The 20943-nt window shown below is 40.8% G+C and overlaps 2 protein-coding genes across 4 annotated transcripts in view; one reads left to right on the forward strand and one right to left on the reverse strand.

Moving 5' to 3' along the window:
* Positions 1-272: 272 nt before the first annotated feature.
* Positions 273-3313, forward strand: gja10b (gap junction protein alpha 10 b). Its single transcript, XM_037086436.1, has 2 exons — positions 273-1685; positions 2813-3313. The coding sequence occupies exons 1-2, from the start codon at positions 273-275 to the stop codon at positions 2849-2851; spliced, it is 1452 nt and encodes a 483-aa protein (XP_036942331.1). The 3' UTR covers positions 2852-3313.
* A 1271-nt stretch (positions 3314-4584) lies between these two features.
* Positions 4585-20943, reverse strand: part of bach2b (BTB and CNC homology 1, basic leucine zipper transcription factor 2b) — a 100273-nt gene continuing 83914 nt past the window's right edge. For all 3 annotated transcript variants that reach the window (XM_037087036.1, XM_037087035.1, XM_037087037.1), the window contains 2 exons: positions 12117-12323; positions 4585-11472 (listed from right to left, as the gene is read on the reverse strand). In XM_037087036.1, the coding sequence (XP_036942931.1) occupies positions 10981-11472; positions 12117-12323 (699 nt within the window). In that variant the 3' untranslated portion in view covers positions 4585-10980. The remainder of the gene's footprint in view (positions 11473-12116; positions 12324-20943) is intronic.

Consider the following 20943-nt stretch of genomic DNA (forward strand, 5'->3'; position numbering starts at 1 on the left):
CTGGAGTCCTAGATTGCAGCAGTATGAAACAGTGTCAGCAAAACTGCACAGTGGGGTCTCATCTCTCTTCAAGGGACAACACATGAGCCCACTAATGAATCTGCTCTTCTATAATGGCTCAATGCTGAAGCATATGTGACAAGGATGATAGAGAACATGTGAGTAAACCACTAATATTTCTTTTAATTTTAAATTTCCATTCGATGATAATCTTCATAGTACTCATGAGTTTCTTTGTTCTTTGACAGATAATAATAATAATATGACAGAAAATGGGGGATTGGAACTTATTAGGGAGTATTTTAGAAGAGGTTCACATTCATTCCACCATTGTGGGGAAGATCTGGCTCACCATCCTCTTCATCTTCCGGATGCTTGTGCTCGGCGTTGCAGCTGAGGACGTCTGGGATGACGAGCAGAGTGAGTTTGTCTGCAACACAGAGCAGCCTGGATGCAAGAACGTCTGCTATGATCAGGCTTTCCCCATCTCCCTGATCCGCTACTGGGTCCTGCAGATCATATTTGTGTCTTCCCCGTCTCTGGTCTATATGGGGCATGCACTGTACCGTTTGAGGACCCTTGACAAGGAGAGACACAGGAAGAAAGCCTGTCTGAAAGCTGAGCTGGAGGGGACAGACCCTGTCCTGGAGGACCATAAGAGAATTGAGCGAGAGCTCAGGAAATTAGATGAACAGAAGAAAGTAAGGAAAGCTCCCCTCCGGGGCTCCTTGCTGCGCACATATGTTTTCCATATCTTAACAAGATCTGTTGTGGAGGTGGGCTTTATTATAGGACAGTTTGCTCTGTATGGCATCGGACTGTCCCCTCTGTACAAATGTGAGCGGTTGCCTTGCCCCAACAGTATTGACTGTTTTGTTTCACGGCCGACAGAGAAGAACATTTTCATGGTTTTCATGCTGGTTATTGCTGGAGTTTCTTTATTCCTAAATCTCCTGGAGATTTTCCACCTGGGTGTGAAGAAGATCAAACAGAGCTTGTATGGATACAAATATGGAGACGATGACAGTGTGTACAGGTCAAAGAAAAACTCCATGGTGCAGCAGGTGTGTGTGCTCTCTAACTCCTCACCACAGAGGCTGATGCAGCTTACACAGATGACCTGCTCTCTTGTATCTGATGCTCGTGGGGAGACTCTGCCACTGAGTCCAGCCCAAGTGGCTCCTCAAAATCAGGAGAGGCCCAACAGCTCCAACCAGCAGCCAGCACAGACTTGCCCGCCAAGTCACGGTGACACCAATGGTCTACAGCAGCAGGGGGTGGTGGAGCGGCGCAACCCTCTGGACAACAGGAAGCCCTCGTGCAGCAGCGATGAGTCAAATGGACCTCACTGCTCAGTCCAGCCGCGGTACGCAGGACCTCGACCCACACTGATGGCTGGCCACATGGAGATCCCAGCAGCCTTGAGGATCCCGCAGAGGAGGCAGAGCAGAGTGAGTGTTTGTAAGGAGCTCAGTGACATGAGTGATTCTCCTGAGAGCGACCACTTCCCCACGGCCAGGAAGTGCAGTTTTATGTCCCGAGGACTGTCGGAGAGCAAGCTGGCCTCTCCGTCCGACAGCACCAACTCACAGAGTGGAACTGACAGCGAGGCCCAGCACCTCAACCAGGGAGAGAGTCCAATTATGACACCGCCACCTCCCGCCAGCGGGAGGAGGATGTCCATGGTGAGTACAACAACATATTATCCAGTCATATCCTATCCTTTAAGGCAACAGATGTCACTACCTGGCTATCCCTGAATATATTAATGATGTACAGTCTATTTAAAGTGTAACTTAAAGCAACAAAATGTAACTCCCTGGAGAAAGATCCTTGATTGTTGAATGTCTTCGCCAGGTTGTAAAATACTGATTCTTTGGGTTGGCATCTGTTTTGAGCATGCCAGCTGTCAGGATTTGGTGACCTGGGGATGAGGCTCAATAGTTTTGTCTCCAGGAAGTTACATTTTGTTGGTTTAACCATGAGCTAAAAAAAAAGCAGTGTCACTTATGGTGAGTGTGTGTGTGTGTGTGTGTGTGTGTGTGTGTGTGTTATCATAGCAAAATGTGATCATAGAGACACCTGTTGTTGTGCGAACAGCCACATATTTTGAGTACATTTGCAGCTTATTATATGTCTGTCCCAGATTTGTCAACACTTTAGCATCACACCTGTACAAGATGCAGTGTCAAAACTTTACAGATGTGTAGTTGAGATCAAAATGAAGACCGAGTATGTACATGGGTCTAATATTAGTTTGGGCACCAGAAGAAGTAGAACATGAAATACCTATAAATATAACACTGCATCTAAATAAATGAAAACATGCCTTAATTTGATTCAGTTTCATTCAGGCATTAAAGGCCCAGTGTGATGGATTTGGGGGTCTCTTTGCCAGCCATGTCATCCATGTTGCACCAACATGTTTATATAGTAGCCCAGAAAGGACAAACCAAACACTGATTCAAGAGAGAGCAGTTTGCACTGTAGGGTGAGGGGAGGGATATTAAGTCAGTTGCAACCTGCAAACTTACTGGTTGATGCCATTAAATCGTGCTGGATGTTTGAATCTTTAATATTCACTTCCCTCTCTGGTTAAAATAGTTTGTTACACCTTAGAACCACTGAGTTGGGTGTGGTTGGCATGGTTAGAACTGTGCTGTATTGAACCTGTAACCACACCTACCAGGGATGTCCACTGTTGGTTAGCAAAAACAAGATTTTAAATGTTAGTAAGAAAAATGTGTTTATGTGTATGTGCCTGTGATTTGACTAAAAAGCTGTATTAACAACATTTCTGTCTGTCTTTCAGAGCATGATTCTGGAGCTGTCTTCAATCATGAAAAAGTAAAGAGAAAATAGACATTTTGTGACAAAGCTAGAAGCGAATGAGAGTTTCAAAGGGACCAAGGGATCCTGATCGCATAGCGACTCTTATCCTGTCACCCCACTTCAATTTTGTTTTCACACTATGTTTAGACAGTATGTATTGTGCATGAACAAGAACTTCACTTCAGACATGTTAACATGATGTTCCACAGACAAAAGAAGTTTGATAATTTACTTCATGTACATTACAAATTCTATCTCCAGTAGCTGATTACTTACTTTGTAGGGTGGTGGGTAGTTTTAAGAGACCATCAATCAAACTGAATCCAAATTTGATTTGGCTCAAAGCATATGTGATAGCTCATAAAATGAGACCAAGAGCCTGTTGCAATGATATTTGACTGAGGATTGTAATTAAAGTTTGTGGAATTGGCATCCACAAAAAAGATGAGAGAACTCTCTAAACCCGTGTTTAGAATTATCATTATACCGAATGGGCCGGCGAAAAAAAGGGCTCTTCAATTTCAGCATTTTGGTTTGACAAAAAGTAGCCTAATATTGTTTATGAATATATCTGCTTTTAATTGTGAATATTTCTGTTGTTCTGTTGTTTTTTCTATTAAATACTTTTCCCTCCTGAGCTGGAATAAACTGTTTTGTCTGTTGTTTCATCTAGAGTCAACCCACTAGTCTGACAATGCTGTTTTTCTGCTCTGGTTAGGTTTAGACACAGAAAGCACGTGATTAGGGATAGTAAAATATAATGATTAAGCCTAAAATACCCTGCTTTTGTTGCCCTTAGCATGGCTCGTCATGTCTTGAGGTCTCCTTAAAAATATCTCACTTCAAGTTTCTGTCAATTTTGATCATTAGCTCCACACTTACATTGGTTAATATCAAATAGCAGAACACTATGAATTTGGTCCCAGAACACAAACAGTACTCATTCTGTTGTGTGACAATTAGTTTAGGGTCATTTGAAAAAAATGCAAAATTATGTAAGATTATGCACCATAAATGCATAATATTAACTGAAAAGATAAACGCCCCCATCACAATACAAGGCCTTAAGACCTAGGACAAGTTCAGCCAAAAATGAAAATTCAGTCATAATCTACTCGACTCCATATGGATGGAAAGTTTCTTAGTCCACAAAACTTTTCAGAGCAAAGTCGTCAAGCACCATTGCAGCATTCAAGGTGAACTTATCTTTATAACCGTATTAATCACAGTTTTTCACATGAACATTGGGTCCAACTACTATTTGCTTTTCAATTTAAGTTCAATCGAATGCTTTCAGTACAAAAAACAAAACTAAAATTATTCACTGCACGCTACCTACCCAAAGATGAAGTGAACATACAGTGTGGGGGCACCCATTAGCTGAGTTGGTAGAGTGGGCGTCCCATGTACAGAGGCCCTGTCCTCTCAATAAAGCCATACAAAGGAAAAAAAAAAGTTTTAGCCTCCGAAGAGCCAGACTTTTCCTTTGGAGATGAAGACAAAAATGGAGCTAAGATGACAGTGAATATTGGTCTCACATTCATGATGTCCCACAAAGGAATGCTAATGTTGCTCTTAGTTGGTTGGATGGATTAGGAAACTGTTTGTTAATGCATTCACCACATCAACTTTCTAATTTCAGAGTTTATAGGGTTGTATGTCAGTGTTGTGTTTGCAGGTCAATTCATGTAGCTTTGAAACTTACTAACATTTTGTCATGTATTTGCAACAAGATGCACAATAAACAGAACATGATATGCACGTTTCTTTATTTCATAAAGAGAAATGGTGTCTAGACAAAAAAGTAATTTATAGAACACTAGCAATTGAAATGAATGAAAATGGGGTTTGCACAATACCGTATTTACAATGGTTATTAAGTCATTTTAATTAATTAGGGTCATGTAGCATTTAAAAATTATAAAGGTAAGAACTCTTAGTAGAGAATAAGCAAATAACAGCTATTTCAAATTGACAATATTAACACAAAACAATCATCTAGAAAAATGAAAGAAAAAAACAACTTGAACTATAAGCTTAAGAGCTATTACATTAAAAATGATGCACCAAAATCTACTAATACAATAATCCATATAATCTGTGTAAAAAGCATGTAGAAAAAACACCTGATGCAGTTTGCTGATACAGTCATTGACCAGTTATGAGAGGTATGAAGGATTTCACAGGTAGATAAGTGTGAGAAAGTCCGCACTGGTGACTCGGGGATGGGGGGCCCAGGCCCCTGCATACACTCACTTCACTTGAATGTGAACAATGGCCTCTGCAAGTTCTAAGGCAAATATCGGAGGTGCACTTGTATCCATATAATGCTGACCCATCCCAAAAATTGGATTATAGACAAGTTCTTTGTCTCTTTACATAACACCAAGAACCAGTCCAATTGAACCGAGCATCAGTTTTACATGGCAAAAAATGTATCAAACATGACATGACACCTATTTGTAAACATTTTCCATTTTTATATTTTGCTCAATTCTCAGCCTGCGCTTTCAACCAGGATACCAGATTTTTTTTTTTCAATAAAGTTGAGGAATATGTGAGAAAGGCATGTGTTTGTTCATATTATTTTACAGAACAACCTTTGGAGTTGACAAGCCAGTGTTTGTTTCAGAGAAGCAGCAACAAAACAAAGTTTAACCAAACAAGTCCACAGCAAAAAGGTACGAGCATTCAATTACAGAGTTACGGCGAAAGCAAAATTCAAAAAGTAACCAGGAGGATTCCTCTTATCCAAGAATCAAATTCTTAAATTCAGTATTTTCTATGCATAGAACTATTACCATTACATCATTTTTAAAGCTGCACTAATCAATATTAAAAAGGTTCGAATAACACGCGTGCTACCTGTCCAGAACTGAACAGCAGAGATACCAAGTTACCTGGTGAACATCGTGGAAGATTCACCAGCTAAAGACACAGATATATTTTCAGGAGGTGTTCGAGACCGAAAAGACTTCAAAGAAAAGATTGGCCCTGCATTCAACAGATGGACACGAACACTGCACCGAAACCATGATCATGTTGCTCTCTGTCTGCTCAATGTCTCGCAGGCAGCCCTATCCAAATGTTTAAGCCACTAAAAACTCTGTTAGGTAACAATAGAGAGCTGCAGGGATGACGTGTTTCTGTGGGTTAACCAAAAAGTTAGCATCAGCCTGGTTCCTTCAACGAAAAGCTGATAAGATTCAGTTGGATTATTGCATAAAATAAGATCTGTGGGAAACACAAGTTTATGCTACTTATTACTTTTGTTCAGCAAGATATTCTTCACAGGTGAAGACCACTTTTATCACTTGTGAAGCGTAAATGCAATCGCCAAAAGTAAAAAGCTAACACTGGGCTATAAACTGACGGTTTAAAAGACCATGGTCACATGACTTCAACGTCACCACAACTAAGGTAGAAATTTTGAATCAGAATACTTTGTATATGCCTGTGAAGTGAATAGATGACCCTGACAACCTCTGTTTTCTAATTAAGCTATTTGATGTAAAACACGTTCACTTTGACATTTACATGTATGGTGTTTGCTGAATATATCCTAGACTTGTGTTAACCACAGACTTTTTTCAAGCATCTACATGAAAGTAGAAACAAAAACCCCCAAGTGGCCAAAAATCAATTAATGTAACTTTGAGTAATAGTAACAAATCAATGTATGTGATGTTTTTAACCTTTTAAACCTTTCTATTTGTCTAATAAAGCAAGTAATAAAAAAAAAAAGTCTGCTTCTGAGTGATATGGTGAGCACATTCAAACACTTGGCACCCTGAGACACTAAAAGGTCACTACACTCAAATGACAAAAAAAACACCCCAACATATTTTCTCACTTAGTTTCCTGCTCTGTAACCATGTACATAGTTTGGAGATTGTCGGAGGTACCTGCCACTACCCCAAAAGAATGAAGGTAAACAGAATTCTAAACTCAAATTTAAGTTTTCATTGGAACTAACAAAACATATTGTTCACAATAATGTGACTAGTGTAGGCAAAAATCTCAAGCCTGGACCTTTACTTTGTAACCCAATACAACCAAAACTATCTGCATGACTAGGTGCCATATGAGGTAAGTGAGAAATGTATTTTTAGCTATGTATTTTTTGTAATGTGAGTGAACAGACCCCTTAGACAACACTTGATGTGTTGTAGATTTGGACATTAAGTAATCTCACCATTAAACCAGAGGATGCATGTTACTGTGCAAACAGCTGGTGTTAGAGCATGCAGCAAGACTCAAAGAGCGTGGAAGTCTGGACTAAAAGCTTTTTGACTGGAGAGTGTGCTTCAGGGGCCTCTGTGCGATGTGTCACCTCTTTTACTTAGCTCTACAGAAATCTTAAGTTTTGTTAAATTGATTTATCAAAATATGCTTAACAGAAATCCTGCTATGCAAAAACAAGAATGTGACCATTGTCGTATTATTCGGACATCTGAAAAGACACACTGGGGCCTTTGTCACAACAGTTTTGCTACAACACAAACTTCATGAATTCATTATCTCCCAACAGAAAAACATCAAGCAAATTTAAAAAAAAAGTACATGAATAGAAAATGAGTTGCATAATGTTTGCAGAAAAGAAGCTTCTGTAAAGTAGGTGGTTCCACTTCAGTTTGCTGGCTTTAACCTGGCAGAATCTCCACATGGGTAAAAACTGGTTTGCTTCAGTAAATATGTGCACAATATAAACAGCACAAATAGGAAAAAGGGCTGAACCATTACTGCCCACTCAGGCTGTGCCACAACATATGTATTGTGTGTGTATTGTATGATTATTTATGTGTCTGTGTGCATGTGTTTGTGTGTGTATGGGTACAGGGGCCAGTCTTTTAACAATTTAAAGGTTTATAAAATACACTTAATCTGTTCGGCTGTATAACATAAACAGTCTCACATATGAGATCATATTTCAAACTACATCTAAACTTTACATCAGTTAAATTCAGGGGGAAAGCTTTAAAACATTTCATCCAATCTTTAAAGCCCCAATCCCAGATATTTTTTTTCAGCATTAAATAGGGTAACGAAACACTGGTGGATGGGTAGGTGTTTCATGGGCATGTCACAGGTGTGGTCAGTCATGAGTTTAATAGCACCCCCCATTTGATCTGATATATACAGTGGCTATACTATGCAGGATATTACTATCCATATTCTAAGGCAAATTAGTATTTACTACAGCACTTTCACTTGAACCTCTGTTGAATGTTAAACATCTATAAAACTGGACATGGGACATCTCAAACTGCACACAAAGTCAGTTATGACTCTTTCTATTATCAATCTTTGATCCATGGAGGTTTCATATTTAAAACCTTTGTTTGAGCTGAGGTGAACTTTTTAAGGAAATCTGTGAAAATGTAAAGTCTATGGGCAGAGCAGCCAGCGGGAGAAATTCTACTGCTCATATTCAGCGAGCTAGGAAGAAAATATTTTATAACCAGGAAGTTAACCTGGATGTAAAAACTTTCTTGACGTTTACCGAAGGTGGGCAATTCTCATCGGGCCGAATGAGCGCCATCTTTGCTATTCCTATCTAATGCTTCTGTTTAAATCTATGCTAGCTCCACAGAAGGGGCTTGTCAAGTGGTTGGCAGCTATCTTACATATAGTGGTTGCAATAGCAAGAAAGGAAAAACTAAAGCTTATTATCTTGCTTAAAATTACCATTGTCAAACATTAGGGAAGAGTGTGAGTAGATTTATGGTTAGGGTTGAAACCTACTGTTAAAGTAATGTACTTTTGTTGGTTAAACTTCATGGAGGATGTAGACTAGTTTTGTGCATGCTAACAAAACTATTTCTGTTTAGCTTTGCTAAAATCATGATGTTTTTGTATTTTTAATAACAAGTACTGTAGTAGATATTCACATGTCTTAGAGAAAGATAGTAAACTTCAGTAACACTTTCAAGAAATGCTCAGTGAGGTACAGAAGCTAGTGGAACACCAGCTAGCCAAGAGTTGACATTAGCTTCAGCGCTTTCTTAAGCTAACAGGGGGTGCTGTTTTGGATTGGGGCTTTAAAGATCATTGAATGAAGCTTCACATTCCAATTGTATTCAACCTTGTACAGGAGTACTGGCTCCAGTTAGAGTTAAGATAATTCAGTTTGTTTATACATAGAAATTTAAAAAATATAATTTAAAAGCAGACTGCTCCAGAGGGAACTTACGAGGCAAACAGAAGCTAGACAAACTAACTAGGCTTATAGCTATAGGCAGCATGCATGCACATCACAAAGTAGGATGTTCAAACAAATGCACAATAAGGGCAAACATGTTACTTTCTTAATATGATTGTTACTTAATCATTTGGACAACACATACACTGTTTTCACGTCAAATGAAATCTGAATTAGCTTATTCAATTCCTAAACAAATACAAATCTAAGGTGTGAACAATCTTATACTAAACCATTAGCTTCCTTTTGTGTTTAGGTTTCAGATACGTCTTCTTCATAGAGATATTTCTAATTGTATATTTGTATAATCGTATTCACAAGATGTTTCCTCTTGAAATGCCAATTTAAGTGCTCCTTTTAAGGGGTCTCAAACAAAGACAAGGACCCTCATTGAAGTGCTAAATGGCTCTGAGCTCTTGGGGCTGGAAACAAAGTGCCTGAATTAAGTCAATTTATTTTCTTTCTGTCAAGAGGTGCTGGATTTTATTCAGGTTCAGTTTGAAAAAAATGAATGTCACTTAGATGTGGGCTGGGCTCTTTGTTCTCTCTCTGAACATCAAATGACAACACTGAAGAAACCCAAAGCGTATCTGCGAGAGTGTACACAAACAGCATCTTTAAACACTGATAAGAAGTAAGATTTCCTCCAAAAAACACAAGGCAGAACTCTTTTTTTTCACATTTATAGAGGAGTCAAAAGGAGGAGAGGAGCTGGCCTGAGCCACGCATTCAGAAACGTGCCTTGAATGTCTAACTTTTATACATGCATGGGGCTCAAAATTCTATGTGTGTTTTGACGCATGTGTCTGTACTGTATGTACTGTATGTGTGTGTCTTAATGTGTATCGAGCTGATTTCCTGAGTATAAGAACACCCGCCGTAATGGGGAGTATTCGTTAGGCAGGACAGGAAACAGCAAAGCAAAGATTTTTCCCTTAGCAAAAAGGTGCTTGATAAAACCCCGGTGAAAAAGAAACATCTAAGCCTCTACCTGTACAAAACCACTGTTACAGTCATCATGCTCCGTACTATATACATATCTGCCAAACAAGCACTTGAAAGTCACCATTACAACATCCAGATACAATGGTATTGCTGATGAGTGGGAAATAAAAATAGCCATTTAACCGCCTGCAAAGACTTTTTTTTTCTTTCACTTCAGTGCTGAGGAAGGCAAAGGAGGAATGTTTTCGGTTACAAGCCTGTACAAAGTTCTCCTGTACAGAAATACAAATGCAACACGCTTGAAGACATTTTTGCATATGAACATTTTACAGTCTAACTGCATCGTAACTTCCTCGTGTACAGAAGCTGTATTCTCATTTTTCATGAATTAGGTTGAACATTCAGAGGATTTTTCTTTTTCCTGAGTTTGAATTGCTGTGACGAAAAGGGCCACTGAGATATAGCGAGACAAGAACCACAGACAGAGAGAGAGAAAGACAGAAAGAGGTAGAGAAGATTGATAGAGACAGAGTGGGAAAAAAAAGAGGAGCAAATGTGAAAAGAGAAAAGGCAGGAACAGAGATACTGTCGGTACACAGAGAGACAGAGAGAGCTGCTGTTTAGGTCCGATGAGGTTCAACTTTGAGTGGTGATGTGTGACACATGGAGAACAGAGTCTCCACTGTAGAGGTTGCTGCCGGGGCGAGTATAGCACCATTGTAAGGGTTTGGTGAGAAGTTCCCACTCTGTCATGGTAAGAGGAGAATACCTGGAGAACAGTATTGCTGCTGTTAAGACAACTTTAGTGTCGACCGTTCAAAAAAAAAACAAAACAGAACAACAGAACAGCACAAAAAGACATAAATACAAACAAAGCTTGTTTTTCAGTGAACACTGGCAGAGGCTGACCATCTCAACAACCCAGAGAGAGGGTTTGTCAGAAGAGTAAAATTAAATAATAAAAAAAATAACATCAAAAATAACAACACAGAGAACCACCACTATTTAGTACAGTCCTTCCTTGGCTGCTCATCAGTTGTACATTTTTCAGTCATTTCCTGGCAAAAATCGACTGTTACCGTCTGGTTGGATTTCTCCAGGCCCGACTTTGTGTACAAGCTGGTGTCTTGGCCGTCCATATCTCTGTCTGCCCCATTTCTGACGGCTGAGTCGGGCTCGCTCTCCGAGGGGCCCGGCGAGCCGTGGAAACTGGGCTCTGGCGTGGCTGAGCCCGAGTGGGTGGTGAGGTCGATGCTGGTGGTGTTGGTGGCGGGGCTGAGGGCAGGCTTGGGCTGGTGGGCAGCGTTGTTGCTGGCAGAGGAGTTGGCGGGCCGCAGCACGGGGCAGTAGTGGTGTAGAGACTGGACCTGCTCGGGGCTCAGCTGGACGTCCCGGCACACCTCCTGCGACAGGCAGGAGAAGTTCTCCCACAGCTCACCCATACAAGCCTTCAGCTGGTTCCTCTCTGTCAGCAGCTTCTCCTTCTCGCACACCTGCACACACACACACACACACACACACACGACTCACTTCAGAGGGGCTGTTTGTAAGACAGATTTTGACAGAGGCTTCCACCCACTGTCTACTGTATGATGTTATTTAGAGTTATATTCAGTTCATTCAGTAAAACACTATACCAGCATTAGGTTTAAGTATTTCACCCCTGGAAGGGGGTCTTTGCATAAGGTGGGCTGGTCTATGTCGTGGAAATACATAAATATCTTATAAAATGGTGCTACATGACCAGAGAAAACTGAGAAAAGGGGTTGTGGTAAACTGAGTGTTGGGCAGTGCATGGTCTTGAAACAAAAAACAGTATGGAAGCCTGCTGGCAACAAACAATAACAAACGAATGCTACATCGAATGCTAAAATATGTTTCTGAAAACATATTTTCAGGGAAATAGGCAGAGTCCTGACCACAGCTTCACAGCCCACACACTCAGTGTCGCCACAAGAGGCCACTCTGATGCTGTGGAGTTGCTCTATACAATTATCTACCCATTTGAGAGCTACATCACATCATTTCCATTGGTTTGCTCAGGTAGTGGGTGAGGTAAATGTTATCCCTGATGACAAGTGTCCTGAGAGTGCCTCAGGGACAGAAGACAGCTGGAGACAGAAAGCAGTCGACTCACCAGTTTTCGGATCTCACACTCCAGGTTCAGGATGCAGTCGAGTTTCCTCTTGCGGCAGCGCTGCGCTGCAATGCGGTTCTTACTCCGCCGCCTCACGTCATGGATAAACTCAAGCTGTTCCGAGGTCAGTTTGTGCATTTTCACCAACATTTGGAAGTCATTCCGTGGAAGATTTGTGATCTGATCTACGGGGAAAGGCAGCTTCACCTGGAATAGAAAGAAAAAGAGAGGACAGATGTAATTACTGCTGAGCAGTTGGGCTGAATTTGCTGATTCATCTATCTTTGTATCTTTAGTCTTTTGTATCTCTGTACCCATCCACACAAACCTGAGAAAGGGTCTGAACTGAGTGAAATTACTATTGTAAGTTAATAGTTATTGACTGTCATCCAAATAGTATCTATAGAAGAACTACACAATACTACACATGAAACCAACTACCTGCAGCCCTGATTTTATCACTACCAATTTTCTTAAAGAGGTTACTGACACTGTTGGACCCAGTATTTTATTGATCATTAATAGCTCCCTAAAAAGTGGCATTTTCCCACACTAGTTTAAACATGCTGTGGTCCAACCTTTTTAAAAGAAACCAAACCTTGATCCTTTGGTTCTTAACTATTTTTGGTTGATTTCTATGCTTCTGTTTTTATCCCATGTTTTAGAGAAAGTAGTTTCTACTCAACGTTTAGCTTTTATGTCTCACAACAACATCCTTGAGCAATTCCGGTCTGGTTTTAGAGCTTTACACAGCACAGGAACTGCCCTCCTCAAGGTAAATCAGAAACAATCAGAAACTTTCACTCTCTCACCTCCAACTGCTACAGAATTCAGCAGCTAGGCTTCTAACAGCTTTTAACAGACAACATCACATTACCTCAGTCCTGGCTTCCATTCATTGGCTCCCCGTCCGTTTTAGAATTGACTTTAAGATTTTACTGATCACTTTTGAAGCACTCTTTTGTCTATAGCAGACATTTTACTTCCTTACGAGCCAGCTCGCAGCCTGAGATCCTCAGGCAGGGCCCTTCTAACCGTTCCAAAGTTGAGGCTAAAAACTAAAGGGGACCGTGCCATCAGGGCCCCTCGGCTTATTATAAACATCAGTTGTAACTTTATGGTAAAGTGTTGCTTAATAAATGGTCTATAAATCATTTCATTGTTTATGGTGAAACTACTGGCTTATGTTTTATCAACTATAAATTACAAATAAAGTTATTATAACGTTTTACCAGCATTACATATGATGGATTTTCCAAAGGGAGATGCTGATACATATTTTGAACCCATTATCTTTAAATCCGTGTATTGTTGTGTAGAGGAGACTTTAAAACAGCCCATGAGGACTCAGGAGGATGACCTCTGTATTCATTCAATCTAGCATATATATATATATATATATATATATATATATATATATATATATATATATATATATATATATATATATATATATATATATATATATATGTATATGTATATATATATATATATATATATATATATATATTATTTTTTTTTTTTTTTCCTCAAAAGGTCTATGGTTGTTTCTGGGCACTGACTGTACTGGCTGCTGTCACTTTTGCATGAATGAGAAAAAGCACTTCTAAACAGTCTGATGTCTTATTAAACATCTCCTGTGCGATTCAATGACAGGATTAATGGTGGACTATATACATTTACCAGCTACATGAAGGACGATTTACCAAGCGGGTCAAGTATCATTGTGTCACTTGGCGCAGCAGCTGAACTTGACCACAAGATGGCAGAAGAGCACTGCTGCACATGCCTCACAGAACAGGCTTCAGTGAGCTGACGGCTCTCTCAGCCTCATATTTAACATGTAGCGATATTTCAAGCAGAGGGGAAAAGGTGATGCAAGAAGAGTCCCTCTCCATCTGTCCCTTAGCACCTGGAAGGCTGCCAGTATGACAGATTAAGGGGGGCAGTGACTTGTCAACCTGATCCAAATCAGCGTCAGGTGATTTGTGGGGGCATGAATATCTGCACCGGCAACTAGCAGCAGTGTTCACAGGCTGCAGAACAAAAGAAGTAGTGGAATAAATGCAGCAGTGATTTGGCAGTGGCAGCCAAAACCAGAAAGCCGTGTGGTATAGCTTCACTGATATGAGAGCATATCAAGGTTTGTATGTGTTTATTTTTTTTCTCAGTTTGGAGAGCAACAATAAGTCAGCCTCTCTCCCTCAGGTGATGGCAAACCTTATGATAAGCACATCATAGGCAGATCCACCCCAGCGGTATCTGTGTGCACCAGGGAGCTGTAGCTTTAGGCGGCAAGTGAAGCAGTGGAGGCATAACAAAGAGCCAGAGGAAGACAGCCGGAAAGCTTGGCAGAGATGAGAGAAGCTGCAGCTCTCTTTCTCCTCTTACTTTCCATCTCCCTCCCTGTGGCTGCCTCTGCAGAGTGCAGGAAGAACAAAGTCAAACAAAGGAGGAAGCGAGGAGAAAGAGGAGCAAGCGATGCGACTCCACACTCCCGCTGCACCTGCTTTCTCGAGCAGGGCCAGCAGCTCCCCGGAGACTCTTAACCGCTCAGACGACGGCTGCATAGGCTGCAGCACAGGCAGCTCAGCTCTGTTTCTCCACCAGACTGTACACAGCAGTGGCTGAGGCGTCACCTGGTGTAAGCGCTGCACTCGTGGGAATAAAGCAAGTTGCCTACTCATGACAGAATTGAAATTACTACTCACTGAAGAGAAAATCTAGATGTCAATCTATTCCTGAGAGAGAAAATGGCTTGAGTTTCCTCATTAGAAGTGCAGCCCTCTGAGCCGCCAGGAGCCCTATTTCTCATCTCAGCTCGACATCTGCATGCAGACACATGAATAAATAATGGCCTGAGCTTTCAAGGCCACACAAGGCTCTCACTACTTTGCCAGGGCACGACAACTCTAGCCTCAAAGAGAAGCACTAAAGCTCTAAAACATCAGTAGGAGCTGCCAGCTCCCTCTAAAGCTTAAATGTTTGTGATTAGATAGCTTGTGTACCATACTGCACAGCAGTGTGAGCATTCACACTACAGGATCTGATGGGATCTAAGTCCAAACCAGGCTAGAAAGAGAAGGGGGTAGGAGACGCTGCGACCTTGTGATGGTTTCTTTCCCCCCCTCATCCACCAGTCACTGGTGCACAGGGGATGGCTAAATTTAGCCGCTCCACCACTAGAACCAGTTCAGCAGCAAGGCTGAGATGACAGAGTACGCTTCAACGTTAGTCATAAATTCACAGCCAACTGTTCTGGATTTACATTTCTTTCTCAGTTCTCTTCATTCCTCCTCCCTGCCCTCAGTCACTCTCTTTCTCTGGGTCATTATGCTGTAAATGGGGTGCAGAGTGAAATGTAGGGCTCATCTTTTTATCAGGACCAGCACTGTGCAGCCTCAAATTCAGCCTCCAAATACTACTTACATGACAAGAGAACAAGTCAGTCAGAGGGTGGAGCTGATACGTTTTCCCTGATGATGGATGATGTTATTTTCTAAACTGACTGATTGAATGTTTGACCCTTTTGGGACATTTTTTTTTAGCAATGCACAGTACAGTACAGTACAGTACAGTTCACAGTACTTTACATGAAATAAAAATGTGGTTTCACATGTGCTGTATTCTCAGGCACACATGATTTTGGACGTTTCACATATGCAGCATTTGGAGGCACATATGGTTTTCAGATGTTTCACATGAACTGATGTTTGTGTAACAACAACAACACAAACAACAACTCAACTTTTATGCTAAGCTAGGCTAACCACATCATGATGTTGGCTCGGTATTTACACACAGACTAATTCCCAAAAGTTTGCTTTAAAATGACACATACTCTGGGTAAATACTTGCTTCATTCTTGTACAACACTCTATTCAAATACTGTTATATTGTTCATTCTAAAACGTTTAAATTGTCCATTGCTGGTTAAGTAGGATATCATTGCAGTGTGTGTGACAGCCTTCAGATGAGGGGAGGCATTAGGTGAAGTGTAGCTCGATGGATGACCCGGACTGGGAGGGGTCACTGCTCTCTGCACTCACCTGCAGTCTCTTGACCAGCTCCAAAGCTTTAACATCCCCACAAAACATTTTTCTATATTGGCAGCACTTTTACACAAAGGCCCCGGGGCTATCATCTGGCAGTTTGCTTTAAAAGCTTAAGCAATTTTCTAAAATGACTGCTGCTTGACACCTCAGGTCTGTGTAATACTTGTCCCCTATCTGATCCAGACTAAAATGAGATCTTATCTAATGTGTGAGCTTTACTGTTCTTCACATTTGTGTTTCCCTGTAACTAACCCTGTTACATCTCACATGCTTGTAAATGGGATTATAGAACAGCAGCACACACGCATGTCCCAAGTCAGATCTTAATGAAGATACTGCTGAGCGGTTCAGTATTAACTGCTTTATCCCAGGGGTTAAAGGAATGATTTGCTACATTTCCGATACATTAATTACTGCTTTGCTTCTCTCTTGCCGGTTTCTGTAATCAAAAATAATATCAGCATGTACTGAGTTTATAAAACCTTTATTCATTAAAAACAAGTTTGTTTGGAATAAACACGATGTATTTATTTACCAGTTTCTTCATATCATAACCTAGAATGGTATGTTCAACCTTATCCAAAAAAAATAAATTAATTAATTAAAAAAACTACACCAACAAATAAAACTTGTAGCACTGGACACACTGGTTGATTGCCAAGTAATTCCTTGGAATTTGTGCTCAAAAACACCACAGTACTGGCTGCCAATCTGCATCGATGTAGCCAAAATCAACACAACAAGAATTTGACAGATCACCACTGCAAGGTAGCTGGATGGTAAACATCTCAGTGCTTCCTAAGGACTCAGGACTACCACAGGATGTAAGGCCCTGCAGAGGAAAGGAGTCTTTTCTGTGCCCCACGTTTGCTTTGGCCGAGCTGTAGCAGCAACCTGGGAATCTCCATTTCATCCAGATCACGCACTACACCACCATCTACCTTTTAGAAATGCTCAGAAATATCTCCTTTATTTGGTCCCTATATTTGTCCCAATCCACTCAGCGCTCCAGAGCAACCTAGCATGTACTCTAGGGGTGATATAGGGAGTAATGACGAGGGACTGTATCTCATTTCCTTGTTAGAAATTTGTTTTGTATATGCATGAAGCTAGATAAATATAGATTTCAAAGTACAATGCTTAGGTAAACAGCATTCCTCCTGCTTAATTTGAAAGTCTCCCTCTGCGAACTCTGTAGGGTCCCTGTGTTACCATAAGTTCATCTTTTGTATGCATTGTCATTATCCAAAATTGATTTCAGTTGGAAGTGAATGGGAAAATATGGACCTAGGATGAAACTTTATCAAGTCTCCTTCACTTGAAAAAGACACCAGTGTATAAGATTTCATCTGGTGTCCTAAGTATTAACACTACTGGATGTGACTAAAACAAGTAAACTGCTCCACAGGCAACATTATGAATAGCAAATCCGACTCAGACCGCAGCCACATCATATCTAGAGTAGAGCAAAGGTTCCCTGGTATTGTGCAAGGGTAGCAGAACTGATATTAAGGTCTGTGCACTTCCTGTCACACGTACGTTCTATTTCATGTTTCGCCTGATAAAAAACAAACAAACAACGTGCTGATGTATCAGAACTACTTCCACATTCCTCCTACTCGCTCGGAGATCAATATTTGTAATGCTGTGGCCCGACGATACACGAGAATAAGCTCAACGCCTACATTGCAGCCAAGAGCTGGAGCTCTGAGAGACACCGAGAGAGGGGACAGACTGAGGTACAAATGGTGCTGTGTATGGTTCTTTCTCAGCTGAGATGATTCTGCAGCAGCATGACCTCAGGACAGTGCTGAACATTAGTTGTGACCTGTGTGAATGCACACTTTGATTGCTTCACTCTACATGAGAACTTCAATGTGGTTCTGTTTGGAAGCCATTGCAAAAGGACGTCGAAGTCAAGTTTGCTAAAGAGCGCACACTGAGGAGTTAAAAATATTCAGTGAACTGACAGAATGTCACTTACAAAGTAATGTCTATCAAAAGTTTACTATGATTTAGAGCGTAGTCAATGTAGAGATTCAACTGGATTCAACTTTAATTTGGCAGTTAGAGATAATGTCCTAAAGTCCTGAAGTTAGTGAACTGACAAGTACTGTCCGTTACGTTACCCAGTAATGTAAGTAAAATGAGACACCATCAGCCACCAATGTTAGCTAAGTTAGCTAACATTAGCGACCATGGCCATACAGTGTAGCCAACTGAATATGGAAAAGTTTTCTGTTGCTTTTCATTCAACTTTAATTTGGCAGTTAAGAGATAATGATTCTTGTTAAAACAGTGTAATATCACAAGTACATACATCCCTAAAGTTACTGAACTGACCCGGCAGAGTCTGTTGGCCAGTTATATCTATCGACAGTTAAGTAACATAAGCTAATGTAAGCCACTATAATCGGCTAGCGGTCATACTAAACCAAGTAAGGTTGTAGCCTCAGAAGAGTGCACTGAAGAGATCATAAAGACTTGTAATTGCTTAAAAATGTAACTTTTTTGTGGGATAGTGATAAATGCTATGACACCAGCACAAGTTAAAGTTAAAGTTAACATTAAACAAAATCAATCCAAAGTTTAAACATAGCTCACAAAAACATAGTGGTCATATGAGATTGACTACAGAGATGAAACCCCTGTGTGTAGCTAGGCAACTAAGCTGTGCATAAAAGTGTTTTATTGCCATGAATTGAATTCAACACAGACCACGTTGACTGATGTTACACAGCAATGTATATCTAATGTTAGCTAAGGATGATGAACAATGAGATAACCACATCTGTCACTACATAATACGTACAGTCCAGACTAAAGGCATCACTCTTTATCTTTCATTTGTAATTTCTTATCTTGAATTCCACCGCTCAGTCAAATTTTCTGAAGGGTTAGTAGAGTTACAAAATGTCCAAAACAAGGTATTTTCCCTGACACAATATACATGAAGTGCAATACAATTAGATATAATTCCATCATTACTGTTGTGTCGGAGGTAAGTCAGACTTTGATTCTAGCAGTATACATTACTGCTGTCATAGTAAAGAAGATAAATTTACTCTGAGACAGATCTAAACTACAGTCTCTTCTTTAAGGCGACTTAGCTGTGTGCTGTGTGAAGCTGCTGATAGTTCTCTACACAGATGTGGCCCATATGAACAAAGCAGCCTATAACCACAGAGCAGGAGCTGCCCACAGACCTCAAGTGACTCTGGCTACCTTGAATGACTAGGCTTCGGTCAGACTGGCCAGCACTTTAACAACTTCCTTCCTCATCAAGATTCATTGTGTCCAGTCCACAATCCGGGTCTGCAGCTATTTTTATCAAAGCTGCTTTCCCCTCTGCCATTTGCTCTGCAAACACGGCGAGGCCAGCCTTCTCTCCATGTTTGTTTGTACAGCAGAATTACAGAGAGGGCTGGTCGGAAAAAGAGTGACCCAGGAAGCATGAGGTAGCATTTCTTCACCACATAAAGGCCAAGGGGGAGTAACCTAACACGGGGCTTCATTTTGCAAGTACTTCTCTGTGACCTCCACCAATGCAATAAACTGTAGAGCAACACTCATTCATGCGGAATCTGATCACCAGCCTGTGATAGTGAGTGGAAAGCTGGCAGATAACCCCGTCTGAGAGATCTGAATACTGAGAATAACGTGTGGAGTGCCAACAATGGCTGACACAAACATATATACTGTAAACACAGTTGTACCCACACAAAAAAATGACAAAGGGAACTGAAATGGCTCTGAGTCATTTTTAGGCTGCTCTCCCAGCTGATAGCTCAGCAATCCCTCACCATTTATGGCAGCGCTTTCAGTAGGCCCTTCAAAGGCCCATAAATCTGATGGCGATGCGTGTTGTGTACCACACTGCGAAGGTAATGATTACACATTACTGCTAAGTCTCTTTGTCTTGCAGATCTGTTTGTGCAGGGGAACTGGATTTCTTTTCATGGAAAAGCACAATCCTGTCATCTAGATCCAACCCTTGCAATACACTGACTTGCTCTGTGAATCCTATCACCATGGCAACGCACCACTTTCTCTATCCTTCTTTCTGCTCCCCGTGTGCACTTAGAGCCGCCCTCTCCACCAAGCTCATCAAAAATAATTCTGCCCTCACCTCGAGCAAACACCACTGAATTTAATATCACTGGAGCGAAGATGGCCTGGTGGTTAACACAGAGCCTCCTAGGGCCAAAAGTCGTAAGTTCAAGCTCTGTAACAAAATATGACAGTCTAGAGAAAAACACATGATGATGTGAAAACCTCACAACTGATTGCAGTGATGCATAATTTATTGTAAAAGCATTTCAAATCCCATCCGGGGGGGGGGGGGGGCCTATTCCAAGATCCGCTAAGTATTTGAGCAGCCCAGTCACCAGGATAAAGACCCTTGTAAAAACCACTACGCTCACATTTATATGTGTTACATGACCTATATTGCCTTTTTTTTTTACTGTATGTGTCACATAATGTTCAGATTACATGTTTGTGACCTGACTTTCATGTCATGAGGTGGAGAGAAAGGTGGTTTGTGGCAACCAAAGCAAGTACTAGCCAAAACATGATCTGAACCTAACCCTAACCTCAAACCCTTACTAAGGGGCTTGTGTGCCTAAGCCTAGTTGTAAGCGTAAGCCCAACATATAATATAAAATTGAATCTAAAGGGATGAAAAGTTTCAAGGTATCCATGGTTTGCAGAAATGTACTATTACATTTATTCTTGTGACTCAGTTGATTCAAAAATATTTTGGAGATAAA

The sequence above is a fragment of the Acanthopagrus latus genome, chromosome 22 (assembly GCF_904848185.1).
Source record: "Acanthopagrus latus isolate v.2019 chromosome 22, fAcaLat1.1, whole genome shotgun sequence".
Lineage (NCBI taxonomy): Eukaryota > Metazoa > Chordata > Actinopteri > Spariformes > Sparidae > Acanthopagrus > Acanthopagrus latus.

Coding starts and splice junctions, on each gene's coding strand:
- gja10b (XM_037086436.1), top strand. CDS start 273: ATGGGGGATTGGAACTTATTAGGGAGTATTTTAGAAGAGGTTCACATT. Junction 1,686..2,812: donor GCGGGAGGAGGATGTCCATG/GTGAGTACAACA, acceptor TCTGTCTTTCAG/AGCATGATTCTGGAGCTGTC.